General features: G+C 38.8%; 1 protein-coding gene across 1 annotated transcript; it reads right to left on the reverse strand.

Moving 5' to 3' along the window:
- Nucleotides 1-513: 513 nt before the first annotated feature.
- si:ch73-105b23.6 (uncharacterized) lies at nt 514-15,948 on the reverse strand. The gene is made up of 16 exons (XM_053502048.1): nt 15,417-15,948; nt 15,016-15,165; nt 14,325-14,539; nt 14,069-14,144; nt 11,790-12,026; nt 10,342-10,494; nt 9,267-9,445; nt 8,863-9,055; nt 7,869-7,988; nt 7,668-7,787; nt 7,538-7,558; nt 4,241-4,308; nt 3,831-4,020; nt 3,497-3,622; nt 3,095-3,263; nt 514-759 (listed from the first exon to the last, which is right to left on the reverse strand). Exons 1-16 carry the CDS (start codon nt 15,946-15,948, stop codon nt 543-545), a joined length of 2,766 nt encoding a protein of 921 aa, XP_053358023.1. The 3' UTR covers nt 514-542.
- Between the last annotated feature and the right edge of the window lie 444 nt (nt 15,949-16,392).

The raw sequence follows: 16,392 nt of genomic DNA on the forward strand, positions 1-16,392 counted from the left end.
AACACGAACTGTTGATTTATATTGTCAACGTATAACCATGAATTTCATCCTCTAAAAAAATAAAAATAAAACATATCTCTGAAAGGGGGTATTATAGAGATTTATATTTAAAATACTTCACTTGAAGACCTTGTGTGTTACAAAAATATGTATTCATTTATAAAACATTAATCATTATCATTTCAGCAACTTCCATTTTACTTCCAGTACAAATCAACAGGTTTTCCAGTTTTCATAATCAATACAAATAAACATGTTGAAATGAGTGTTTCTGAAAATTGCAAAGTAAATATAATTAGGGTAAAACTTTGGACTACTGCTAAAACTGATAGACTTAAATAATTTGTGTATTTAAATGCATTTTATGTACAGTCAGTCAGTCAGTCAGTGAACAAACGTAGCATGCGCATGTGTGTGCATGTATGTATGTATGTACATCTGTACAACTTTCCATGTTTAATTAAAATATTTTCCATTTTATCAAAGTGCACAATAAAAAAAAAAAAGGATAGCAGTCATGAATATTTCCTAGATATCTCATTTTATATGATTATCTTTTCTTCCTCTGCATTCGTACAGCTGCAGACATGAGTGCAGGTGGCAGAAGTGGGACAAACTGGAATGTGACATTTGTTGCTGGGTGTGATGTTGTCAAGGATACGTGGGCTGCAGTGACTCTTGTAGTGCAGGGCAGGATTGCTGTAGTTAAAATGAGGACTGAAATGCTCTTGTACATATTCTGGCAGTAAGTGTGGAATCCTTAAAAGGGAAAAACAGAAAGAAAAAAAGAGAGCATTTAAATCCCTGCAGACCAATAATCCACCTTATAAATACACACACAGCTACTGTACAAGTGATGTTGTTAACTGTCCCTTGAACATCACAGCAGTATAGTCCCCTGTGAGATAGACCCTTCCCCCATAGCAAGCAATTATCAGAGCACATAGAGTTAAAACACACACAATAGGTTAACTGTGCAGTGGAAAATACAAGACAATAGGTGACATCACTATGTCGTACAGACACGTCTTGTTAGTTATTACAGTTTCCAAAAAATTTCCATGGTCAGGAGGAAAACAACCACAATGCACCTGAAATACAATACACGTATGGTATTGTTTTTCATTTGTGACATAAGGACAATCTGCCACACTGAAATGGAAAAGCTTAAAGGAGACATCTTATACGCCTTTTCCACAAATTAATATAATTATGTGTAGTCTCAAAGAGATGTCTAGCTTTGGCAAACAAGCCATTTCTCACCCCGCCCCCTTTTCCGAAAGCATTGCCAAAGTGAGAACAACCCACCCAATAACCCCTCCCCCACCCGCCGTGTTTCTATGGAAACGATGTTGCCAGGTGTACAATAATTATCGTACAATCAATAATTGTAAAAATCCATATGTACAATAATTTCATGTCATAGTCTTTTTGGTCTCCTAGTTTAACAGCGCGGGTCTGATCTGTAACCAGTCTGGTAAATAATTTTATATACACTCATCACATCACAGAAAATGTACCTAAATTTATAGTAAATTACTTTATCCACTGAGATCTTGTGAGAAAGCCGCTGTCCCTTCCTAGCTAGCTAGTGATGCATAGTGTGGCCTAGGTAGGCACGATAGCTAATATGTGATGATAATTGTTTGAATAGTCTATGGCAGGTTGTGTGGTAGACATAGTTATATAATGTATGTTGCAAACTTGGTTCTGGGGCGCTGTTATAAAATTTTTTTCAAAAATTACGATTATTTGGTTTTAACTATTTGACAATACTGTTTTAGCATGAGTAGAAAAATAGCTGTGGTCAAATACATATTTAAACCAAATTCATGTGTAAGTCATGGTTATTCATTAGTTTTATTTTAGTTTAAATGTTTTATTCTTGTTCATTTATTTATTTATTTATTTATAATTTTTTGTTTTATAGAGGTAACATTAATGCTACTAGCACATCCTTAACCATGACGTAAAACCTTACAAGTGATCAATAAACTTTGACAAAGCAACAGAAACAGTTTTGACGATGCTAACACAGCGGCATCACACAGAGGTTCTACTTTCTAACCTTTCCAAACTAACTTACAAAAAATTCTACTTTGAGTGGATGTTGTAGCAAATCATGCGGATATCATTACAAGTACTGCTAATATTTAACTCTGCTACAGTATTTATGTGGCCAAAGTAACACATACAGTATAGTGTTAATTATTTCAAAGTCTTGAAAGGTTCTCATTTTGCAGTTTAGCCATAGACAGTTGAGTTGGCACTGATCTATTTTTTGGAAAATGTGGTGGCTAGGCCAGCGTTGAAACCCCCCCTCCCCAGGGTGGTGAAACTGTCAGACACAAAGTGATTGGAGCACAACAGTAGGTTTACTGTAGGTTAATCCATGCAGCTCTTAGGTCTTCTGAGCCAGGTAGCTGACATAATGCTTTGTGTTGATTTGTGCAGCTCATAGCAAGGCATACTCACACACTACAGAAATTTGTGAACGCCACTTAATCTAATCAGCATGTCTTTGGACTGTGGGAGGAAAATGACAAACAAACCCGAAGCGGGACTCGAACCCTTGACCCTGGAGGTATTATGCCAGTGTGCATGTTCTTAAATAAAAACAAAATACAAAATCTCCTGCTTATGACAGTAGACATGGCTCTTCTGTTTATCTCTTATTATTCCAGACATCATGCTGGGAAGGTAACAGAGTAATATCACCATCTACTGGACATTTCAGGTAAGTATGTACCTGTACAGTATGTAGCATAGTGTTAGAATTTCAGACTTTATTTCCTGATATTTACATTAACGTTTTAAAGCACTTTTTGTTTAAATGCACCCATATCCTAAGATTAAAATAAAAAAGAATGTGATTGGCAGTTTATTGTTGCCCAGGATTGTTAGATTGTTAGATCACTTGTGTAAAAATTATTAGTTCCTGGTTTGATTCATGGATAAAGGCGGGCACACTTGTTAATGTTTTGCATTTTGTTAGTAGCATCTAGTAAGGTAAATATAATTCTATTCTCTGTATATTTGTGTATGCGATTAGCTGATCGTTAAGTGCAGTGTGCTTTGTGTATGTCACACTCACTCTCCAGTGACGGTTTTCTGGTGCCAGCAGCAGAAGCAGGCCAGAGCAGCCAGCAGGAGCAGTAGGAGGAGGGGGATACCGATGCCCAGAATCAAGCCGAGAATCAGGGGCTTATTATCTTCCTGTGGTATAGCACCAATCACAACTGAGCTATTAAGATCATTCCTGTCTAAGACAAACAAACAGGTTTACTGTTACTCGTATGCTTCAGAAATTACATAATTTTTTTTCTTTTATCTAAAGCAACAATACTTAGGTCGGTATTAAAGCACAAACGACAATTAAACGAAAAACAATTTTGTATTTGTAAGATTTAATATATCCAAAAGTAAGCTCTTTTGTAAAATAATAGCTAATAGCATACTCTATGGTTGGAAACCTGACTTTCCTTGATGATCTTACCTAAAATGCAAGACTGCACCTCCTTTATGTCTGTGCCATTACACACACATCTGTAGCCTCCATAAGTGTTGTGACACACAGCTGGGTGTGTACACAAGGTCTCATTGGCGTGGCATTCATCCAAGTCTGAGAGAACAGCAAAATAATGTTAGATAAACAGCAGTGTACTAAAATCTAGGAATAATGGGAGTGCACAGATGTGTTTTTATAGCACATGTCTTACAAGACCATGTTTATAGTGCTCAATAAATTATGCAGCATATTTAATTTTATGAGTTCTAGAATTATAAAACTAGTATATAAGCCATTGTACACATTGGTTACCCTCTTTTACCTCCTACATAAGCTGATGTAATGCCGTAGTAGTGACCGACTCGGTTCAAGTAGTCCATGATGTACCAGTGAGGAGTATCACTGGACACGTTGATTCTATGCTCTTTCCACTCCTCTGATCCTGAGCTAGGCACTGATATTCTGGCACTGTAGAATTTATTCTGGAAACCCATAGAAAGGATTTCCTCCAGCTGTAAAAGAATGAATTATTGCAGTCATTAGTTTTATAATGCATTCCAGATGCACTCCAAATGAGATGTTTTTCTGAAATCAATCCAAGTTACATTCGGTTTAATTAGGCTATAAAAACATGAAACTTGACACAATGGATAGAGAGTACATTCTGACTCTCTGAGGAACAGAGACTCAAATCACAATTTAAGCTGTACTGCACCCCTCAGGTCTGCTCACCTGTTTCAGCTGCTGTTGTCCAGTCTTTTGATTGCCCCAGGTAATGGAAACATTAAAAATATTCCACCCTGAAAAAAAAGGTACACTTAATATTCTTTAAAAATACCACAGTACAGCTACTGTTTAGGTATTCTATAAGACCTGGGTCTGTGAAATTCATCTACAAAGTCAGGCTGGATTAGTATTTTTTTACTGACAGCACAATGGTGGATGTGAATACAGACAACTCAACAATAAATTCGGGTTATATATAAGTATAAATGTAACTGATTGGCAAGTTGAACTGAAGGGGTTTTAAATGCTTCCAGTTACCCAGATGTCCAGTTAAAAGTTTGGGCACACTAATCATAAGTTTGGACACAAATTTGGATTTATTTTCTACATTCTAGAACAATAGTAGATTTATTTTAACTCTGTAATAACCTAAATAAATAAAATGGCTCATTTCACAGAGAGTGCCCTTCTGTCAGTCAGTGAGAGGCTCCATGCTGCTAGATCGGCTGGGCTGTCATCTGTTCTCGTCCTCCTGGACCTTTCGGCTGCATTTGACACAGTGAACCACTGGATTCTCTTGTCTGCAAGCTGTAGAGTTTGTGGCACAGCATAGCAATGGTTTACTTCCTACCTAGAAGATCGTATGAGGTGACATGGAGGGGATCCACATCTGCCCCATGCAGACTCTCTACTGTTGTCCCACAGGGGTCAGTACTTGGTCTTCTCTTCTTTTCCCTCTTAACCCGGTCACTTGGTTAGGTCATATCCTCACACAGTTTTTCATACCATTGTTTTGCAGATGACACACAACTTATTCTCTTCTTTCCTCCCTCCCCTGAAGGAGGTGTTACCCGCCTGAAGCTGCTGGAGCATCCGGCCTGACACTTATGAAGGCGGTTATCCACCTGGATGGCTAGCCTATATAACTCCTCCAAATCCTATGGAGGATCTTATGTGGCTAGCTCATCCGTTCATTGCTCGGGGAGCTCTAAGGGCTACCTCATTCCACCCTGAACTGGTGGCCCGCTTGCAAAACTCGACTGTATAGTCAGCTACCGATCACCCCTCTTGAAGAATAGAAAGGAGGGGCGATACTCCACTGCTCGCCGCATGCAGATGGGGTCTTGACCTTTGGGTCGAAATTGACCCCGCTCTCCTGGAGTGAGCCCGTCTGTGGCTTGCTGCGCCTCAATGAAGACACTTAGGGTCGCATGCTCAGAGAGAAGGTGCTAGCAGTATAAAGGCATTGCACCTCTATGGCTCGCCCGCATACATCTGTGGAGGAGGTAGTTGAGTTTCAGCCACCAGAGGGGGTGATTGAGACACTGATCAGAGTCTAGACCGGAATCGACTCGCAGCACCCGGAAGTAGCGCGCACCTCGAGCTGCTCGAAAAACTGCTCGAGGCGCGCGCCACTTCCTGGTGCCGCGAGTCGATTCTGGAGTCGACTCTGATCAGTGGCTCAATGTACCTAGGTGTTTTTTTGTTTTTTTTTGTCTTGGCCCTAATACCTTACCGGTGCTACCTAATGATTGTACGAGGTGTGGAGGTATCAGGACCCTTAAATAGAAAGCACGGGGCCAGGTGCAGGGTATCCGGGCTGATTGCCTTGCAGCGGCGTTGCCTGGCACCCGTGGTTTTAAAGGGTTTGCTGTTCATAACTCCGCGGGGTAGCAGCCCGCAGATTTGCACCTTCTGAACAGTGCAGAGTATTTTTGCGTGGCTCTGCCCCTTCGTGAGACCTGCGTCGTTACATATACTATACATTATATATCTTGCACTGGCCAATAAAGCAGTTGCCAACACAATTTACAAAGCAAAAATAACACCCTTATTATAAAATGTAAAGAATATGGCACATCTGTTATGCAGCCTATTGAACACCAGGCAAAAGGCAGTAAAAAGACCAAGCATAACTCTTTAGGGTTTGGATAAATCCACATGTTAAAAGTCTGGGTGGGGTGTGGTGGGGTGGTGTGTGGATGCAGTAAAGAGGGTTGCGCTAAGGTGAGGTAGCTGCAGGAACTGTAAATCCAACTGAGCTAAAATTTGGTGTTGCATCGAAGTACTTTTAGTTAGTGGTATTGAATTTTTGTTGATGGACCTTAATAATGTATGGTTCAGGTACTGTATTGACCCACGGGTACCTGATGCAGTAAAATGGACTTAAACTGGCTACTGCACATAAAAATAAGCATATCTCTTGAAGGATAAAGTGTGGACTTTATCATATTGCTGAAATCTTAGAACATTTCTTTTTGGACTATTTAGCCATTCATTCAATTTTTTGGTAAGTTACATTATATACAAAACCTACTTTTTGGCAACGAGAGCTAGGATTGTTAATCGATTTTTGGAATACTGAAGCCAAGCTATTTAAGAGAGGGTAAATCTCATGAATTATCAAAACATATAGCCATTTTTGAATAATATGGATATACATTCTAATGACGTCTAAGGAGATAGAGCTAATTGGTTACAACGTTCTGATGGAATCTGCAAAGACTGAGTTCTGTGCTCAGCAGGGTTTGTAATTCACCAACACCGAAATGCACCCGCTGAACCTACTAATTAACAGGTTAGTTAAATTAGCTGTGGTCGAGCAGAAGAATCACCAAACTGGACTAGAGTTGAAAAACCATACTGAAATTAAATTTCTCTGAAGCCCTAATGAAAAAGCATGGATGGCGATGACCAATCAGGATAATACAAATTGACTGGATCTGACAGGATATCATAAAACTATCATTATTAAATGTGCACTAGGGTTAAATATTGAACTAGGGTTAAAAACTACTGTAACTAGTACTTTCAGGGAAAATCTTATTTTAATTAATAATTGTTCCTGAGAAACCAAAAATTTTAATGAAATGTAATTGGTGTGCTGCACTGATTAGATTTTCTGTAACTGAATTTTTAATAAACCTAGAATTACATCATGGCTACATAAAGCCAGCTATATTGTGCTTTCAAAAAGTATTTTAAAACTAGCATTGCGCTTCCAACACAAAACCTGAAGTTTGTTTATGTGTGTTTCCCTTATGGTTCTATAAATCTTTGCCGGAGCTGGCCACAGTTGGCACTAAATGTAATGAGTGGTTGGACCGTGCAGATCACCACTTAAAGCTATATATCAATTTTGCTTTTTTAAAAGATTTTATGGTTACAAGGTGACAAATTTGTATTCGACAATGCAGCAGCAGGCTCATGCTGCATTCAAAGAAGAGTTTTTTTTTAATTAAAAAAACAAAATAACATAAAAAGGGTACTAGTTTAAAGAAGTTTTAAACAAATCTACTTTACCTGTAGGATTTAGTGAATCACCTAAAACACAAAACACCATAATTAGAGATCAATTATATGGTTGACAACTAATTACATTTTATATATTATTATTGTAATGAAACAGAACCAAAAAATAAAACTAAGTCACCACAGCCACTGGGCTCCAGGGAGTTCTGATATCGGCAGGAACAATACACAGAGCCAGGTGTGTTCACACACTCAAACTTTGCATTTGGGCAGGTCTCTGGGTTCTGACACTCATCTATATCTGTGGGTGACAAGTATCATGTAACAACAGACATGTGTTGTACATGTATAGCACATTGTAAGAGGTCATGTCTCTGTATACCTGTGCACTCATGTCCATCACCAGAAAAGCCAGGCTTACAGCGACATGTGTAGTTATACCCAGTGCTGAAGCAGTCTGCCATTTCATGACAGGGAAAGCGAGAAGGAGGAAGGCAGAAATCTGTGGGTAACAGTAAGAAGCATAAGTTGACAATAAAGTGAAGTGTTTTCATCAAGCTGTCAATAAATTGAGCTTGTTAAAAACTTTTTACAAATTCCACTGAAGCAAAGTGTGATAATAAGCCATTTATGGCCATAATGATGGAGGTGCATAATATTAAAATTATATTTAATGCATGGGCCCTTTTGTGATAGGTTAAAACTAGTTCAGCACCATTAAAATGACTTATTAAAAATGTATTATGTTTTGATCAAAGAACTTTAGGAGAAAAGCAATTTACTGTACCTTCAGCAAAGCCTTTGCAAAATGTATTCTATTGAAATACACACAGATCAGCCAAAACATTAGCCATAACATTAAAACTATTATAACGACCAAGGTTTTGGGCTTATGCCACCTCCAGGGCTCTGTCCTCCTCTGGGTATGGCTCAGCAGGGCCTCTGGAAGTGTCCTGTGATGTCTGGCACCAGGACATTGACAACAAAACATTTGAGTGCTGTGATTTTGCAGGGTGAGGCCTCCATAGCTAGGACTTGTTTGTCAAATGCATCCCATGGATGCTCAATTGGGTTCTGATCTGGAGAGTTTTGGAGTCAGTTGCCTTTAACTATTTGCCTGCCAGGCCCTGTGCATGGGGTGTTCTGGTACCTTTCCATCATGGCCAGCATTGACCACTTTTTTTTCCAGATTTGTGGCTTAGACCAGATGGGCTGGCCTTTGGTCCCTGCATGCATGGCTGAGCTTTGGGTACCCATGATCCTGTCACAAGTTTTATTGGTATATATTATTAATAATCAGTGTTAATGTGTTAATGTTATGGCTGATCGGTGTACATCTTGCCACACTTTTTAATCCTAAAGTGAATGATGCCTACCATTCTCAAAGCATTTGTAACCTTGTTTGTCATTAAAGACAGTAGGAAGAGGACATTCTCCACAACTAAAACTGTCCTCCTCTCTCTGACCAAAGCAGTCCACTCCAGGGAAGCAAGGCTTGCCTTTACACACATCAGTTCTATTTCCACAGTATCTTCCACTAAAACCTGGTGGGCACAAACACCCTACTACCTGGAAATAAAAGCAAAATAAATAAAATAAATGACAGCATTTTTGTGCCAGACAAAAACTATAAGATATAATAAACAGAATTTGTGAACCAATGCCTTCATTTAATCATATAATAAGAATAGCATAATGTATTTCATGCTGTAGGATGATCAAATTAAATTCATGCTATAATGACTTTCTAAATATTGAACTGAGACATGAATGTAGTTACCTGGAATTTTCCCTGCAAGTGGTTCTCTCCCACACTTTGGTACTGGCAGGTTCCTCCGTTCAGACAGCTGCAGAGCTGCAGAATGGGAATAAGCAGAGAGCTGGACATATGGTCACTCACCTGCACAGTGAGCAGCACAGGCTGAATATTTAATGGAGTCCACACCAAAACACCATTATCTGCCAGAGGATTACATACACTTTTTATACTGATAATCATATCACATTAATATCTTCATAAAAAATGAATTGTACAGTCTTAGAAAAAAGTCAAACATACAACTACCGCTCGGAAAAAAAAGTCCTGTGTCCATATAAGTCCTTCTTTTCACAATAAATAAGATGTATCAGTAAATATTTAAAAACTGTTCAGAGCAACGGAGAATGTGGAAAGAATGTGAAGAGGTGTTACAAGCAGGTTGGACCAGGTGGAGAAAAGTGTCAGGCGTGTTAAGTGATAAAGGAGTATCAGCGAGAATGAAAGGAAAGAGACAAAGTACAACACAGTGGTGAGATCAGCGATGCTTTACGGCTTAGAGACAGTGGCACTAAAGAAACGACAGGAGGCAGAGTTGGAGGTAGCAGAGATGAAGATGTTGAGGTTCTCTTTGGGGGTGACGAGGATGGATAGGAGCAACAATGAATCCATCAGAGGGACAACCCACGTTAGATGTTTTGGTCTAACATGGGTTGAGAGAGGCCAGATTGAGGTGGTTTGGACATGTTCAGAGGAGATTGTGACTATATCGGTAGAAGGATGCTGAGGTTGGAACTGCCAGGCAGGAGGTCTAGAGGAAGACCAAAGAGGAGATAAATGGATGCAGTGAGAGTGAAGTTAGGTGAAGGTTAGGAGAATAGGGTTAGAAAGAGGCAGATGATTCGCTGTGGCGACTGAGCCGAAAGACAAAGAAGAAGTAAATATTTAAAAATAATCAACTCCCTTTCTAGGGTTCCGAGGTATTACACAGATATAGAAATAATCTGTTTCACCTCTCAGTTCAATCCATATTATAGTGAGCAGCTCATTCATCTTAATGACAGTACATACTGTATTTGTGGCTTAAGGAGAATTTTACCTCTTCCTATGGTGGCCAAAGGCGGTCGTGGATAAAGTAAGGAAAAGCTGATGGAGTCTCTGTTAGCATCCTGTGCTACAAACTGCACACTTACTGTAGTGTTCACCTTACAGCGGATCACTGTGGGCTCACTCACAATGGGAGGGATAATACCTGTTTCAAATAATCATAGTGAGTCAGGATTTAATATCATCTTGCCTATTTTGACAATTATCTTAACAATCATAAGTATCTAGTTTTACATGTCCAGTAGAAATAAGTGAAGACAACAGTGGCTTGTTTAAGTTTTCACCGCTTTAAGCTTTTTCTACATTTTGTAGTGCAACCGGTGTTATATACCATAAGTCTAAAATGCAGAAAATGGGGAGCACTGCTAACCATCCATCTGCATACTGCTTATCCTGATTAGGGCCTGGATGCTATCTCAGGGAGCTTAGGGATGCCAACAAATCCCACGACACTAGCGTACACGCATACACATACACACACACACACACACGCACACACACACACACACACACACTAATGATCCTACTGTGCATGTCTTTAGACTGTGGGAGAAAACAGGAGTATCCTGAGGAAACCCACCAAACAGGGGGGTAACATGTAAACTGAGATTCATACCTCAACCCTGGCGGTAGCAGGCTACAGTGCTAACCACAAAGTCAACTCGCCTTTGGGAATATTTAAATGTGGAAAATTGATTACAAATAAAACTGCAAAAAAAAAAGTGATTGTGTAAGTATTCACCCCAGTGGGAGTAAAACCCCTTAATTAGTTCTGGTGCAACACATCACATGCAGTAATTTGTTAAAGCAGGTTGACCCATGAATAATAAAGCAACATAAATACACCTTTTCATAAGTCAATAATTGTTAGAGACAAAATCCTAAAGAAACAAAATATGGAAACAAAAGCCTGGATAAAATTTGGAAAATATTATGGAACATTTAGGGGAATTTTCCATAAATATGTTTGTGTAGCACATTTGAATGTCGTTCTCACTCATCATCCATACTGTTTCATCCTGTATATAGGGTCGTGGAGGAAGCCTATCCCAGGTAACTTAGGTACACCCTAGACAGGGAGCCAATCCATCACAGGGCACACACAATACACACACTCACACTACGGACAACTTGAGAATGACAATTGGCCTGGACTCTGGGAGGAAATATACCAGGCATGGGGATAACATGCAAACTCCATGCACACAAAGACAGGAATCGAACCTGGACCCTGTAGGTGCAGGCCGTTAGTGCTAACCACTAAGCCGCCCTGCTGCCGCAGTTGAATGAATAAAAGGTAAAGTGGGTGAATATTTATGCAAGCCACAGTAATTGTGAAAATAATCAAATCAGGATATTGTGACAAAACTTTTTGTTACTCCTAAAAACGATTTATAATACCAACACATAGCAACGTTTGTTTGGAGCAATAGGTCTCACCAAAAATAACAGCGAGCTTGTAGATTTGCTTTTGATCCTGCAGGCTCTGTAGGCCCAGATCCGTGTTGTTTGTGGCTAGGATGTCATGCACACATTGCATGCTGCCCTGGCACATCTGCTGAAGACTGGCTATTTTGTCCGGACTAACTGATGCCAACAGTTGCTCTGTGCTCACAGGTTGAAAGGGTGTCAAGGGAGGAGTGGTGAACAGAAGGCTCTCAGGAATAGGGACAGTCCCTGAGGGACAGAGAGACGTAGATAAAATGGGTAATCACAACACTAGTAAAGTACTATAAATCTGCTCTCTGAAAAGGGATGAATTCATGTAACAGATAAATGCAGATAACCCATTTCAGGGTTAAGCCACTTAACTTTTAAGCCACTGTTTAACTTTGATGATCAGTTTCTGCTTTCTAACAAAGCTAGAAATTAAATTTTATATATCACACATGTTCATCTCAATTATTAACAGTATATATCTATCTATCTATCTATCTATCTATCTATCTATCTATATATATATATATATATATATATATATATATATATATATATATATATATATATATAAATATTTATAGAACTAGAGCAAAAAAAAACTCATATACTTTGACGATCCTCCTAATGTAAAATATGTGTACAGTTGGGATATACGTATGAGTGGTATCTTTTAGTTAATTCAATGCAATATATGCACATCCTTAAAAACTGTTTCTATTTGCTACTCAATAATAAGGTCCACACACATGACTGTCCAAAGAGCAAAAGCCTGTTCTCAGATGGAGGGTTGTTGTCAGACAGAGATAGCAATTGTCCATTGGAGAGGAGGAAGTCATCGGAAGTGTTGGAGCTCCAGAGGCCAAGGAGGCCTACAGTGCGATTGTAAAATGCCTGTGGGACCTCCACCAGAGCAGAAAGTCTCCTGGCATCCCCCATCCACACAGCCACGTTCAATCCTCCTTCATAGACAACCGCACAGCGCTGCACGGATGGACAGCGCAATGCAAAGCCTGGTTGTACAAAATGTACCACACCTGTCAGAAAAGCAGGAGGAGCTAGGGTTAAATGAGCATTTTTCAAATGTAAGAGATATTTGATAACTGCACAGCAGAAACAATGTTTATGACATGAAAGCATTTCAATAAATGTCAAGCATGTTTTTTCAGATATCGTTTGCACCTGAGGGCTTCATGGTCCCCTGTTTGTTTCTAAGCTTACTGTCTGAGTGAAGTTTCACATGTTTCCCATGTTCTCCATGTCTCTGTGTCTGGTTCTTTAATTGTTTTAATGTATCCACTCACATAGCTAAATTGTCCCCTAAGTGTAAATGTGTGTGTGGTCCATAATGAACTGCCAGCCCATTCAAGGTGTATTCCTTGATCAAACCCCAGTGATTCCAGGATGGCCACTGGATCTACCTCAAAACTGATTAAACATTGCTTGGGATGACGCAGCAATTCAAGAACTGTAATTGGTTGATAACAAAAAATTCGTAAAGGTCTTAAAATGGACTCTTTGTGGAAATAGAATATATGATAATAGAATAGACAATAAATTCATAATGTTTGTATATAAAGGAATTGCATAAGCATGACTACAGACTACGTTATGCAATGTTTCTGTTATAGGCTAAATATCTTAAAGTTAATTAAACAGCCAAATGTTGGAAATGTGTCGACTTTCAAACCAACCAATTTACATACAGTAGTTAATATATTAAAGTTCATACATTTATTTACCATAATGATTTTATTACTTTTAATCCATTTCCAATTCTTCACCTTTTACCTATTTACATGATTGCAGGACAGTCTATTTAAGTTGCACTTTTGGAAGGAAGGTATGTAGCCAACAATCCAAGAGAGATGGAAGAAGGTAAAAGAACAAGAAAACCAAATTGGGCAGTGTTTACTTTTAGCTTTACATTCAGTTTTTGGTGAATATTTCTTCTTTCCGTCATTTTGTCCTTTTTTATAGAAACTCTTAAGCTTCTTAAAAGTCCTCTTTTCTACTCTTAACAATTTTTACCATAGGAGCAGTTTTTAGGTCTAAGATGTTTCGTGAATCATTTTTATCTTTACTAAGATTTAGTCCCAAATTTAAGGGGAAGTTCTGAGAAAAGTTCATAACTCTAAGAATTTTCTCGGCACTAGGATCAACTTTTAGGCTTAAGAATCTTTGTGAATACGGGTCCGGGTTATTACTTGCTCTCCTGGGTATGACACAACTTCTAAATAGGAGAACTGTGCCTAAAGGCTTGTATGTAATATTGTACAAACCTGCAAACACTGGAACCTCCACATCATTGATTAGAACAATGAGCTTCTCTTCTGACACAGAGCTTCGCCATTCCACCTGCAACAAAACAAAGTCAAAAGCCTTGCATAGCAGCATACAGCTACACGTTACACAAATAATAAAATTATTGAAGCACTGTTTAAATACATGTTTTTTATTTGCAGGCAAAAGAAAAAGCTTAATTCTGAATCATACACTAAGCTGATTACATCACGCAAAAAAAAATGTGATTTATACCTTGCCGAAGGCTTGGTGGTATGCAGCTAAGCGCACAAATGCTGGCACTCGACTGGGCTGCCCATTAGTCACTAGCACCCCTGTCTCCCCCTGCAGAGTGAAGACATTGGAGCCTTTACTGGAGGACAGACGCACAATTACAAACACTCCTATGGCTTTGAAAGTGTAATTAGTTCCATCGAACGTAACCAAGTGGAGGCTTCCGTATGCCAAACCTGCACAGAAGCAAAGTGTGTCACATATCAATTGTCCATGTACATGATATAGTTATTATCACAATAATAATAATAATAATAATAATAATAATAATAATAATAATAAAAGCTTAAACATGCTTAATATTCCAGAAGAAATAAAAGACGGATAAAAAATAAATAAAATAATAATATTTATTATAAGATGGTCTAAACCTTTTCATTATATTTTAGAATTATTGAAACATAAAGTAGAAAACAACACAGACTTTATCTAGTAACCTACGGTCTAAAAGCTAGCTTTCCTTTAGAAAGATAACAGATTTCCACACACTTGGCTTTATTTTTGTAAAAACTACAAATTTCAGTCAAGTCTGTAAATGTTGCCAAATATGACTGTACTTTAGATTTAAAAAAACCTTCTGTGTTATATAATGGTGAAGACATGAGGAATGTTTAATATTAAATGTTTGTTGTAGTGTATCAATACGTCTCACCAAGGCCAGGTGCTCCAGTGCTTTCTGGAATGCTTGGGTCTAAACGTGTCCAGCCACTGCCCTGACACTGGTCTAGTGGTCTCTTAGCCAGGTAAAGATGGCAAAGAGGAGACTGAACGCAGCACCACTGGAAAGGCATGAGGTCCTTATCTGAAAACAAAATGTGACAATATTAGAACCATTAACAGATAAAGACTTTCTATATACTTACAAAAATAATATGTTGGCCACTGAAATAATCAATGGCTTATTTGTTATTTGATTTTCAAAAAAAAAAATTGTGGATATATATAAATATATATATATATATATATATATATATATATATATATATATATATATATATATATATATATATCATATTATATAATATAATCTTATATATAGAAGAAAAGTTTTACCCATGTGCTCTTGAATCTTGTCACTGGTAAAATAGCGTTCACTGTATCCACCCAGCAGAGGACCTTGGGAGTCATACACACATCTTTTTCCTGCATTTTGCTTGTTGAAGAGAATTGACTGAAACACTTGACCTGCAGTTCCACCCCAACGGAAACCCCGCAGCTTTTGCACATATGTGCTATTCACCTCTGGGATCGTCTCAGGACCAAATGCCAGGTTGTCCAGTGCCTGGGTGCGAGTACAAGGGCATGGCGTCAGCCCTAATATCCACTCTTTGGGATCTGGCTCCTTCAGAGCCCATAATTGGCACTGTCTCTTAGGATCTGAGTTGCCCACTGTGACTCCAGTCAGGTCATACAGAAGCTGTCCCAACTGGCCTGTGTTGCCTACAATGCTCTGGGGTCTATATCGACCACCGGGGCCGAACAGATTGCTGGGTGGTTTGGGAGTTTCATTGCGGAAGTTGCTGATGCCATCAGTGTAGCCTATCAGAGCGTTGTGATAAATCCTCTGACCTGGACCCCAGTTCATGTTGCCGTAGCGGAGTAAAGCAAATGACCGAATACCATCTGTGGTTAGGATAGCTTGGAATGTGTTTGTCTATGGAGTAGAATGGAAATTAATGTAAGTTTCTCAGTCTGCATGTAGCTACACTAAAACATTTGTTAGTGAGTAAAATGTTCTACTACATATTAAGCAGTTTTTAAAGTGCCCCTATTATGCCAAGGTTACTAATATTGCTTTATGAGTCTCTTAAAACAGGTTTACATGTATGCAAGGTCAAAAACACTTTAGTTTTCTCCAAAAATAGATTTATTTTTACCCTATTTCTAAATGATTCGTAAACGACTCGTGTGAAGCAGTTCGAAGATTCAGTCTGTCTAAACCCCTCCATTCCGTAAACCCTCGTTGCTCTGATTGGTCAGATGGCGCAGCCCTTCATGATTGGTCTACCGCTACAGCGTGTGTCGGGAA

The sequence above is a fragment of the Clarias gariepinus genome, chromosome 8 (genome assembly GCF_024256425.1).
Source record: "Clarias gariepinus isolate MV-2021 ecotype Netherlands chromosome 8, CGAR_prim_01v2, whole genome shotgun sequence".
NCBI lineage: Eukaryota > Metazoa > Chordata > Actinopteri > Siluriformes > Clariidae > Clarias > Clarias gariepinus.

Coding starts and splice junctions, on each gene's coding strand:
- si:ch73-105b23.6 (XM_053502048.1), bottom strand. CDS start 15,948: ATGAACTGGGGTCCAGGTCAGAGGATTTATCACAACGCTCTGATAGGC. Junction 9,446..10,341: donor TTTGGCCACCATAGGAAGAG/GTAAAATTCTCC, acceptor ATCCTCTGGCAG/ATAATGGTGTTTTGGTGTGG. Junction 9,056..9,266: donor ACTTGCAGGGAAAATTCCAG/GTAACTACATTC, acceptor TTTTATTTCCAG/GTAGTAGGGTGTTTGTGCCC.